The sequence below is a fragment of the Lepisosteus oculatus genome, chromosome 24 (genome assembly GCF_040954835.1).
Source record: "Lepisosteus oculatus isolate fLepOcu1 chromosome 24, fLepOcu1.hap2, whole genome shotgun sequence".
Lineage (NCBI taxonomy): Eukaryota > Metazoa > Chordata > Actinopteri > Semionotiformes > Lepisosteidae > Lepisosteus > Lepisosteus oculatus.
Genome location: NC_090719.1, coordinates 14,514,550 through 14,527,012, shown reverse-complemented (window position 1 = coordinate 14,527,012; position 12,463 = coordinate 14,514,550). Strand labels below are relative to the sequence as shown.

General features: G+C 45.4%; 1 protein-coding gene across 6 annotated transcripts in view; it reads right to left on the bottom strand.

The window, feature by feature from the left end:
• Positions 1-703: 703 nt before the first annotated feature.
• fubp3 (far upstream element (FUSE) binding protein 3) overlaps positions 704-12,463 on the bottom strand; it is a 40,677-nt gene continuing 28,917 nt past the window's right edge. For 2 of the 6 annotated variants that reach the window (XM_069183220.1, XM_069183221.1), the window contains exons 13-19: positions 9,624-9,784; positions 9,021-9,094; positions 7,984-8,060; positions 7,504-7,572; positions 4,416-4,487; positions 3,411-3,541; positions 704-2,533 (exon numbers count right to left, since the gene is read on the bottom strand). In XM_069183220.1, coding sequence (XP_069039321.1) covers positions 2,525-2,533; positions 3,411-3,541; positions 4,416-4,487; positions 7,504-7,572; positions 7,984-8,060; positions 9,021-9,094; positions 9,624-9,784 — 593 coding nt within the window. In that variant the 3' untranslated portion in view covers positions 704-2,524. The remainder of the gene's footprint in view (positions 2,534-3,410; positions 3,542-4,415; positions 4,488-7,503; positions 7,573-7,983; positions 8,061-9,020; positions 9,095-9,623; positions 9,785-12,463) is intronic. The other 4 variants (XM_069183222.1, XM_069183223.1, XM_069183224.1 and 1 more) reach the window with 2 other exon arrangements.

Genomic DNA, 12,463 nt, shown 5'->3' with positions numbered 1-12,463 from the left:
AACACCTTCACTGGTACCACTCTGTGTGAACGCCGTCAGAAGTCAGTATGCACTTCCCTCAGGCTCTCTACAACGCCCGTTATGGAATCAAATATTATACACAATAAGCTGTTACTCCAGCTGGCCAACAAACTGTATACGGAACCATGAAAAACTTATGATCTGTATGCGATAAACCCTCCGTTTTATACAACGGATGCAGAGCAGAGCTGCATTACCATGCAAGCTGATTTATTCCCAGGCAAAGAATGAACTACGTGAATAGGAGACATAGCCAGTATCGCAAATAAGTGAATATATGCACCGACGGATACTACACAGGCTGTGTAAACTGAACAAATGGGTGTTCTTCAACAGATCCGTGTTTTTGGGGAGAACCTTGATGTCTCGCTTTCAGCTCTGTGTGTGGCTGCCACTCACACAGGAATCATGCAAGAATGGAACTAAAGTCCCAGCACAGCTCCTGGGCCCTCTGTGGTTTAGGTACACATAACTGCAAAAAACACATCTCCCAAGTTTTAATAAGAAGTATGAAATAAGAGGACAGTGTAATACACCATGGAATGTCATAGACTAGTTTTAATATCCTCTCGTGTCATACTTGTCATTAAATCGAATACTGTAATCATTTAAATACAAAATCATCATGATTAATACATATGCATAGGGCTATTTCACATAGTAAAAATCACCGAAAGATTAATAAATTCATAATTCATTCTGGTTTTAATCTCACAAGGGTACACAGCATCAGTGAAAACTCAAGGGGAAAAAAAAGTGTCAGACTGCAGCAGTTGGCATATATCCTTTTAAAACATTACAAAAATAAAGAACTGTATCATTTCCCCACAAGACAGACCTGTGGACATTTAATTCGTAAAGAGTAAAATGGCAAAGTGTGAGTAAAAATAAAACGAAATATTTATATAATATATATAGCAACAACATGCTGCCAAGTGAATCCAATCACAGGAGCCCAAAGATGGACGCATCAAGGATAATTTTGAAAAAAAAAAAGAGAAACATTTCAAATTGGAATGTGTTAAAGAAAAAAAATCCAGGTCAACAAACGCAAAAAATACTCTTTTCGTCTTTTTAATACAGTTATCTGTACACATGAGAGAAAAAATGCTAAAATTAAACAATTGAAATTATAATATCCCTTTTCATTAGGCAACTTAAATTTATCACAATGCAGTTAATACTAAATCCATATTAACTAATAAATCAGACATATATTAGATCACACATAGTAGAAAGAAAAAATAATGAATTAAAAAGTCAACAGCATTGGACTGCACAGAAGTCCACAGTGTACTGGATAGGAGCATTGGGGAGTTAGGTTGTACCAAATAACAGACACGTTTTCTCTTTTAATACTTAAAATATAAAAACTACTATTAATTACACAGGTAGGTTCCAAATGAGGCTTAGCAGTCTTGAATGGTTAATGTACAGAACAAACCGAAAACCTGAAACGGTTTTTGCCCTCCTCAAGATGCAACATCAAATTTCGAAGCTCAAGCACATTCATAATATTTGAACATTCTACAGACCCACCCATTAACCGCCCCATCCCTACGTTACACAGAAAAAACACTGGAAATGTCCTTCTTGTAAAAATGAGACCTTTTTAATGACTAATCCTGCTTGATTTAATTGTAGCTTTTAAATAAGGTATATCGTCAAGTATCTCTGTACAAAATTTAACACAATATCAAAGGCAAAACTTACAATAAACGCAATCCCGTTCCCCACAATTGGATCATTATTATAAAAGTTATTCAGGTTACATTTTCCATTGCCTAAAACAAAGTTGAATCTAAGAACTATCAGTTAACGTCTGTCAAAATATTAGAAATCATCTTTGTTTCAAAAGTGAAATAAGATATTGCACCTTTTTAAACCAGAGCTCAATAAAATGACACTGAAAATAGAACACATAAAAGGAATTAACTTAAGAATTGGTTGCCATCTGTAAAACACCAATACTGGTATTTTGTAACAAAAGAATTCTTTTTCCTGTAACAAAATATCACAGTTTCATCTCACAGAATTAAAATGTTTTATGTAAAAAAGGAACCTACACAAAAATTTACACATTCTTAAAACATGTCTTGTCCCCCCCCACACCAAAATCAAATTATACTCAAGACTGCTAAGCCCGTAATTACTTTATTGCAACAGAACTAGAAAAAATAGATTATATTGCGTTTTGCTGAAATGTTACAATTTCGGGGTACTTTATAGAGTCTCAATTTCAATTGAAAAAAATCCTCTCCTAAGCTCAAAAAGAATCCCAGAAATTGTCCTTTTCGAATATAATGTCCCGTTTTAGTAAAATTAAATGTTCCTGATTTAGAAATTTGTATTTAATTGTATAAGTCATTCTACAGCTAGTGTTTCTCACTAAGAAAAAAAGTAAAAGTCTTCAAGGCGCTGCAAATCTAGAAACCTCTGTTAGAAAAGGTTTTTTTCTTCGTTTCATACTGATTCCAAAATCTTCAACAAAAGCATATCCACTCTAATGTTCCTGTGGGGAAAAATGAGGAAAGAAAAGAAAATCAGGTGTTAAAAACACAAAGCTATTGTGAAAGTACTGGGATAATGCATTTAATTGCCCAAAAAATAAATGCTGTCCAGAGATCCACCTTCCAAGATTAATACGACACGGCAGCAACTGAAATTAAATTCTCATTTATTCTGAGTCAGTTTAGATGGGGTCCGCATTTGTTACAATTAAAAAAACCTTTGCGAACATGTTATTTCTGAAAAGGTTGCCGACTTTTGCTTAAGATTTAAGAGTGTTTGAAGTTTATTTGTACTTCCCTCCCAACTTCGCTTCCCACAGGATGTCAAAATATTAATGACTGTAATCGAACAGCTGTGCAGATTAAAAAATACATGCAGCCTGAACAATGGGGAATGGTGTAGCCTGCAATTTTTCCGTCTAGGGATTTATAATACCCAGTCTCAATCATTATCTGTCAAAAGGAATGGAAGTGCTGGACCAGATACAAGATGTGACAGATTTACGTGCAGTTGTTGCATGCTTATAATGCACTTTATAAGGTAGTATACAGTTGCACCCATTAATTAGGTCATGTGTTTGAGATTTCTCTTTACCAAGAGGAGACCATGATCCACTGGACTAGTACAGGCTAAACCAACGCCGAGCAAAGCAGGACAAAGGTAACGTATTCAAAACTACACCCCGTTTCACATGAACAGGAAAACCTGCTCATGTCATATCCAACGTCATTACATAAATGAGATGTTTCAGTGACCGGTGAGCGCAGCTTTTAAAACTTTAAACATGGAATGCACAATAAATTGAATAAGTGTTAGTTCCATGAACTACTAAGTCCCAGATGCACGCCGGGAGTCAAGAGACAGAGGGAGTGTGGTACCTGAAGGCCTGGCGCCGGTGTCTGCTGTGTGCCCTGCCCGTAGTACGCCCCCTGCTGTCTGTAGTACTCCACCCAGGCAGCACTGTAGTCTGGGGGAGAGCTCTGCTGGGAGGCAGGGCCTGCAGCCTGGCCTGGTGCAGGAGAGAGAACACAGAACGATTTAGAAATGAGCTTGGACAATGGCTTCTGATAGTAAAAAAAAAGAATTAAAACAATTATGCAAACACACCATGATCATCAACAACGAAACGGTAGTCTTTTAAAAACCTGAAGCAAAGCCTATAAATGTCAATTTACAAAACCTTTCATTCCAGATTCCTTGGTTATTTAAAACCCCCTGTAACCAGGAATGGGCTGGAGAACCCACTGCGATTGACGGGGCCGTGACACTACCGATGTGCTCAAGAAAGTGCTCCCCGCACCCTCAAGCCACACAAGAGCATCGCTTGGAGATCCAGACAAAGCCAGAAAGCATAAAAAGAAAAGTGTAGACTTTAAATGAAAGGATATTAAAATTATACCATGCACTAAGAAAAAATGTAAAAAAAATAAGATATTACTGGTCTGGAAACAGACCTGAAGATAGTGGCCAGAGAACTCTGCATCATTACCCAGAAATATCCTATACCGATACAGCTAAAAAACAAAAGCCTTCCAACAGAGAAGACAACGAGGGGACTTGACTCCAGTTAAAATCCTCGAAGACAGAAGGTAACCCCACTGGCTTCTTCAGACTCGAGGCAGAAACAAAGCAGAAGACAGAAGCCTGGGGGTGTGGAACAAGTTGCCAAACCGTGTTGTTGAAGCCGATACCATGGCTTCTTTTAAAAAAAAAAACAGCTGGATGGGATTCTTAGATGAGGCACTACCAAATGTGCAAGATGGGGTGAATTGCCTTCTCTCATTTCCAAACTATCTGTACTACTCTCCGCACTATAATAAATATTTACTCAGGTCTTGCATGATAACCGAAAAGTAACAGTGGAATCTCTTCATGCCACCTACTCTGTTTCTTGTAGTACTCCTCCCATGCCTTGCTGTAGTCAGGGCCTGTGCTCTGGGCTTGGCTTTGCTGGCCTGTACACGGAAGAAAGCAGACATCTTTAAAAGAGACGGACTGCATTCTCGGGTCTTTTGGAATATATACACACTGAGCATCGGAAACAACTGCAGCAAATTCCAAAGACCGCCTGGAAAACGACGCTACCAGCCGAACAGAGACGACCGAGGTCAGTTCAGTCTGGTATTTAATTGACACCACTAGGGCTCATCAATAGCATGTGCACTCGGAAAGCCGCAGGTCATTAGCATAGGACCACAGCTGGAGAGGTAACACAAGCCGCACATCTGCGAGTCTTGCAACTCAAGCTGCCGGTGCCAATTTCTGTCACAGAGCCTGGATGACCGCTTGTCCACTGACAGGTCGGGGAGCGCCAGGATCAGCCCACAGAGAAGGCAGGAAGAGAGGTCCCAGGACTGGATCAGTGGAGAGGGTTTAAGTCCCGTCTGACCTCCCGGTGAATCTTGACATGGTGCTGGGACTCAGGGGCTGCCGAGACTGTCCGCCCTCACTGACGCACTGCGCTTGGCTGTAACATCCTGCAAGGCCAGGAACATCACGGACGGCCAGCGACTGTGCGCCGACTTTGTCCGGCCTCCAATGTACTGATAGCACAAAGTTGTCTCGATCTGCAGGATAATTCCTTCATTTTACTTTCTGGATTTTCGCCCAACTAAAGGATCCTTTCGGCACAATCAACTCTCAGAATAACAAGGCAACTTTGCCGTTGCGCAACAGTCACTGATTATACATAACTGACCACAACACTCTCCAAAAATCGGAAATCTGCACTTTCAAAAACACTGACATTTCTTTTGAAGCACAATATAACAGCACTACCCAGGACGTTTCTCGAAAAGAGCAGGGGTGTAACCCCGGCGTCCTGGCCAAATTTCCCATTGGCCCTTACCAGTCATGGCCTCGTAACAATCCCCATCTCTGAACTGGCTTCATCACTCTGTTCTCCTGCCCACTGAGAGCTGGTGTGTGGGGCATCATCCAGGTGGGGCTGCACACCAGTGGTGGAGGGGATTTCCCCATTACCTGTAAAGTGCTTTGAGTGGAGTGTCCAGAAAAGCTCTATATTCGTGTAAGCAATTAATTAATTACTATTAATTGCCAGGTACAATTAAGATGTGCACAATACTGAAACATGTGCAGCGCCACACTGGAAGAGCAATTATATCTTGAACCCCAAACTGATTCTCCTGTCTCCTGTCAGTAGGACAGGCTCTGGCACTGCGGTAGAAACACCACAGCCCACAATATCCACCCCCCGAGCATCAACTGATAATCATATCCAACGTGCAAATCTATAGCTGGCGTGCACTGACAATGCACAGGTCAGCCAGCCTGAATCCCATCCCCAAGTGTCAGCATTGCTACCAACTGGCAGGAAGGACCCAAGCCCAGCTGGGAAACAGCACCATGACGTGTTGGGATTGCTCCTGCAGCTACTGCAAGTCCCGTCAGAACTGGACGCCATGGAGAACTCCCGCCTGATGAGCCGCCAGGCAACTCAAGGCTGCCGGCTTCCGATGCCACCGAAACGAGAACGGCAGCGCTTCACGACCGCTGGTCGGGGGCCACCGGAGAGCGGAGGCCGTCAAATTCCGACGAATCCCAGTTCCGTGCGTCAAACAGTGATGGCAAAGTCGCATATATGAAGTCAATAAACCCCACAGAGGGTCACGGCCGCTTATGAAAGGGACCCAGTGGTTTGGCAACGTCATCGATGGCAATCCGACTCAAGGTTGACACTCGAGACCTGTTCTCAATATGACATGACAGCAACTGTGCACAAGTACCTGCCCCTTGTTGTACTCTTTATCTTCACACTGGGCATGAGCTTCTGGAGATCTTCAGTATAGGAAGATTGCAGCAAGAGTAGTATTGCCTCTGTTTTCACTCCTGAACCCGTTATGCTCGAATCAAATTCAATTTGAAACCGACTCAAAAACCCGCCCTCTTCATGGCCTTCCCGTAAGAAGTTAAATGCTTTATTAACTTTCAGAACTTAATCGCTTCTGAAATACGTGATATTCCAACAAACCGCAAAAATGTGTGTAGCGCCAACAGAAAATATGGTCACAAAACAAAACTCAGGTGGGCACACATGGGGCTTTACAAGTTGAAGGACTTTGAATTTTTCCCACGTTCGCACACTAGGGTGAAGTTGGTGGTGGGGTGGCTCTGTGGCTCAGGATCTGCGCGCCTGTGGCTGGAAGGTTGCCGGTTCGTATCCCGCGGCCGGCAGAGGAATCCTACTCCGTTGGGCCCCTGAGCAAGACCCTTAACCCCAGCTGCTCCAGGGACGCCGTATAGATGGCTGACCCTGCGCTCTGACCCCCAGCTTCTCTCCCTGTCCGTGTGTCTCATGGAGAGCAAGCTGGGGTGTGTGGAAAGACAAATTCCTAATACAAGAAATTGCATATGGCCAATAAAGTGATCTGATCTTATCTTTGCTGTGCACACTGGCTCGTTCAAACACCAGAACTGTCCCTGATCTCTCTCGATGCGGCTTGTCGTTCTCCAAAACATACAGAAACGAGCTAGACGGCTGGCAGAATGGTGTGCAGAGGGCAGAAACTCCAGGATGTGCTATTAGACGATCAAGGAGAGTGCCAAGCGGTGTGTGTGTGTGCGCACGTTTGGGGGGTGGGGCTATACTCTGGCACATGAATGGAAAACCTGAAGCCAAGGTCTCTTTCTTCAACAGGCTGGTCAGTTGTGACAGCCTGCAGGAGTCCTGACCTTTCCCCCTTCCCCTCCCCAGCCTGCTGGGGCAGAAACGCAACCCCTTGCGATGCCTTTCAGAGGGCAGGCTGCGGACATGGCGCTGTGCTTTCATTCCCCAGCACGCGGATGTCTCCTGGCAGCCGAGCGCAGCATTCACACGAGGACAGAGAGTGCATGGATGGGCCTTGCCAGTGTTTTCTCTGCTTCCCTATGCTTTATTACAGCTCCAAACCTCTGCATCTGCAAGGATTCAGGTTGGAAGAAATGCTTGAGCCTGCTCTCCACAGCACTTGCCTAGCTTTTTATAATACTGCTCCCAGGCTTTGGAATAGTCCATCTGTCCGGTCTGTGATCCATTGTGACCTGTAACCAAATACAGATTACACTGTTTGAAAACAGGGAGTCTGCATGAGGATTTTTTTTAAATACTTAAATAATAATAAAACAGCACCAGATCAAACGCTGCTGCTTGTTCACTTTGTAGAAATGCACCATCTTTCATTGCTGCTGCTGTTGTTTTCCTCCCCAACAGGAGGCTGCTCTAAGTGCTGGGCTTATAAGATTGCTTTGCTCGCCGATATTCATCAGAAATGTCAGTGACAGAGGGAAGGAAAGGGAGAGAAGGCAAGCATGCTTCAAGATGAGCCCACGTCTCTCTCTGTGCCAGTATGGCATCCAGGAGGGCGAGTCCTGACTGCAGGAAAGTACTGAGCCAGGGAGAAACGGAGACCCTCCCCTTGCAGGGCACGGGGAAAAAGTCAAGGAGGCACTTACTGGGGTCCTGCTGGCTCTGCTGTTGCCACGTCTGATACGTTGTCCCCCATCCTCCCGTCATGAATGTCTGTGGTCCGCTGGGGCGAGGAGAGGGGAGAGGATGGTGAAACACGGGGAGACAGTGCAATCAGGTATTTCACAGGACTCCCCGTCTATATGAACTAATCAATGGAGAAAGTTCAACGCCTGTACCACCCTTGCATTTCTGGAGTTTTGTGTGGCTTCACCACATTCGTAATAAACTGGAGCAACGTTTTACACCCCAAACCCGGAACTGGTAACGACCACAGAGGAGGAAAGCGTCTTACAGGAGAGCTACAACTAAGAGGAAGAACGGGAGGTGGCTCACTGATGTACACAGCGACTCAAAGAGGAATCCGGCCAAAGGCAACCCCCATCCAAGCCATGCTTTGAAGAATCCGGGTCACAGGCAAAGCTTCAACAAGTGTTTATGCGTTTAAGTGTGTTTAAGTGTTAAATCCAATAATGTTACAGAAAAAAAGAAATTTCGAATTGAGCACTAAATTGTGAACTCTGTGAAAGTACTGCAAGTCGCCATGTTGCAAACTGGCATTCGAGGTCCCGTGAATTGCGAGGTGAAGCAGCGTTTCCTTCTCACTAGGCCCCGTAATGACTGATGGAATGCGAAGCACGAGTGAACAAACACAGGTTGCGCAGCAGATATTCCACGAGGTGATCTGTATGCCGAGTTAAGATGTAGCATTTGCTGGCAAAACTCGACAGCAATATTTCCATGGGATTAAAAGAGGTAATTCACATGCCTGCTTCTTTACAACGTAATAGGATCAGTTCACCTCACTGGAAGTTTTGTTGCCTCGTTCTGAATTGCAGAACATGGTGCTGCGCATACCTAGAAACTTTATCTTGTGATGCAAACCGGAGGTTTTACACGTTACTGTGCACATTTTACTTTCATTGTGGGTTGAAGCACTCTCATCGGTGCCGATTCTTTCCAACCCAGGAATACAAGAGTGCTGCAGTTCCCCTGTAGGAGAGGAAACGTGGGCCGTACTTACTTTTGGTGGGGAGTAGCCGGCCCCTGAGTGAAGGGGTTCAAGCCAAAACTACTGTTTCCGCCCATCCCTGAGCCCTAGAGTCAAAAAGAAGATGAGGGTCAAGTGATAGAACAGGGCAGGTGCAGCAAAGGTCAAAGGGTGAGCATGCCTGTCCTTGGGACAGTCAGGCAGGCAACTCAGAAAACACTCAGATGAGGAACTGTAGCTTTTCCTGCCGAGTTTTGGGTTTAAGGAGTCCTACTGCTACACCTCAAAATGGATCAGAACCCGAAAACACTGGTGCTCCAGCCTTCAGCCTGATCGGGTGTACCGAAACTCAGCAAGAGAAGCCGCAGTTCATCCTGAAAACAAAAGCAGGAGCCTATATCCGTAAGCAACCCAGCCTATTTACGGATTTCAACAACTGTATTCCAAAAGCTTATCACAGCAGGCACTTCAGAGGCATAATTTGATGCGAGATACCTGTAATTTTCTTGCCTGCCCAGGGAGTTTCAAAGAGAATCCTCCGAATACCTACACCAACAGCACCCCCAACGAAATACGGCCATCTCTGCCACCCGCGCGCTGGCCTCAGAGAGACGGGAAGTGCTCAGCTTCTCTCACCCCAATTTTCTCATCTATGAGTTGCCTGGCCAGCTCCATCTGCTGCGGGGTGCCACGGATGGAGAAGATGCGGACGTTGGGGTCGGTGTTGGGAGGGGGGTTCCTCTGGAGCTCCACGTGCGCCCCGGACTGCTGGTTGATGTTCTTGATCGTTTCTCCACCTGAGCGACGACAGGACAGAGAGGCTCAAAGGCTGTGAACACGGAGCGGACCGGGAACAGAACGGGAGACAGTCCAGGAAAACCGAAAACCCTGCTCGTGTCTGTGGACCGGCCATGAAAAAGAATATTTTAGCAGCAAGAAGGAATGTTCATTTCCCCCGTCGACACGGAAAATCTCTTGCACTTTTAATTCATTACGCCCTTGAATGTTTGAAAGCACCCTGGGACAGTTCATGATAGAGGAGAGAAAAGCTGTTAAACCATTAAGAACATTTCCAGCGTCGTTTTCACCACAATTTTTTAAAAAACGTTTTAAAAACTCAGGTTCGCGCTAATGGGCCCAACAGCCTTCCGAAAAAGCAAGAACTGGTCTGATTTGAAGTCGTTTCAAAACTTCTCAAAAGGCAACACAAACCTTTGCCGTTGTGAAACCTTCTATTGACCCCATTGAAGGCCTTAGGAAAAAAAAAAAACCCTCACTGAATTAAAATTTAACAAGGAACCGGTCACCGAAGCTGCATTTTTTATATAGTTTAAAGGGCAACTCTTGGATTTCTTTGTCCATCAATCCAGCCAACTTTAGCCAATTGTCCTCGAAGCATTAAAGTAGGTCTCGATCAACGGCCAACAGCAACTTCAAACGGGGTTTTTTTTTTTAAACCCGTGAAAATTGGGAGACAAAAATCCACTTCCCCTTACACGAGCGGAGGCATTTCAAGGACACTAGCAGTGCAAATAAAGACATTCGGCGGAACGTGTGGAAGGGAGCAATTAAACATCCAGGCAAAAGGAAAGCCAAAAAAACCCCGATTAAAGCGTATCCTTCCCGGGCATGTTCCCGGCTCTTGAGATTTTTATTCCCCGCTCCTCGGCCCTCTTGCTCCGTTTCATTCGAATAAGGACGCGGCCCGCCCTCCTCCCACTCCCAGTTCAAAAGGCAGAGCAGTGATGCGGGGAAGCCGGGGATGTCCGAACATCAATTACATGTTTGTTCACTTCTGGGTGACACTTCCACGACCCCCCGCGACCTTTCCCCTCCTCCTGCGGCCCCCTTCACTGGGCTCAACAGACTGCCCCCAGGCCATTAACCCATTGTCAACCAAATCGAACCTCTGCATTAATAAAGCTATAATGAGCTCGAGGTGAAAGAGAGAAAACAGACACTACTCAATTCACAGAGTTATCCATTGATGGGAAATTATATTAAAGCTCCGCTCAAGAAAACTTTTTACATCTCGGCCTAGGTCATTTTGGCCAGGGCTTTCTGCCTTTGGCTGCGTTCCGAAACGCGATGGTACGATGCACTGGGACAGCGCGATGCATCTGGGAGTGCCTCTTCAGCGCTAAGGAGGTAGTGAGGTTTTTAGAAGGCCGGCAAACTGTCACCTAGAACGCTCTTAAACGAGTTCATTAACTGGACTTCAAACTGCATTAAGCGGACCCGGGGAAACCATATCCAGGAACGGGCGGCCAAAACATTTCCCCAAAGTGCCTGGCTGCTGCGCGATGTCATGTCCTGACGCTCACAAAAACGGCATCGGGTGAACACAATTCACCCAGAGAAACGGGATAAAGGCACCTGGTTTGAACGAGGACAACCCAAAACGCTGCTTTTATTTGATAGAACAAAGGATTCAAAAATACCCAGCAGTGTTTCCCCTCAGAGGAAACCACAGTGAGAGAACTGCAGCCCCGAGCTGGGGTGAAGGGAAGCAACGACAGTGAGCCTGTTGCAGGCAAAAGGTTACTTTACAGGCTGTCAAGGTTCCCAGTGAAAGAAACCCCCCCCCAAAAAAAATCAAGGAGAGAATGAACAAAAACCAAACCCCAACGTTCTGACAACGGGTGGTGTGACGTCTGGGACTCTTTTCTGGAAATGGGAAAAAACGCTTTTGCTCGGCAGCCCGTCCTCTTCGTGGGGTTTTAAGACGGAAAGCATGGAAACAGCCCCCCCCAGAAGAGTTGTTTCTCGAGGGTGGGGGGGGGGGGCAGTAAAGTTGGAGGGTGAGCCCCAGGACTAATGCAGGGAGGCAGGAGGGACCAGCGGGTCTCCCATCAATCCCAGTCCTCCAGTGAGCCACCACGCACACACATGGGGAAGAAAGCCCAGTGACAGCAGGGTTAGCATCGTAAAGCAATTAATCAAACTCGCCAAAAAGCAGCGCTGACAGGCCCCAGACCCACTGACTTCTCCATCAATATTGCCCTGTTTCTTATGCTAATTCAGGGAAGAGGCCCCAAGCACCAGGGTCTGTTTGTTCCCCCCTCTCCGCACAGAAGGTACTTGACATTTCTATTGCTGTGGTTTTTATTATAGGTGAAACACCCCCTTCACCATACACACACCACCAGCCAATCTTCAAATGGTCAATGACTTTTAAATAGCAGGCAATAGAGTGAACATGAATAGCCAATAAGCTAATTCGACTCTGTCATTCTCTAACTCGACTCCATTGCCTTGAAAGCCACTCTCATTAAACGTAGGGAGCAATCTTCCCCGTGATTGAGGGCTGTTATTATGAACCTTTAACAATTAACGTCACATTACTTTACACACATTACCCCCTCATTAAGTGCTTTGGGAAGGGAAAGAATGGCACTTTCTTTTAAGAGCAATATATGCTCTTATATGTGAAGAAAAGGGAATTATGGTGACCACCCATGTGCTGGTGACTCATT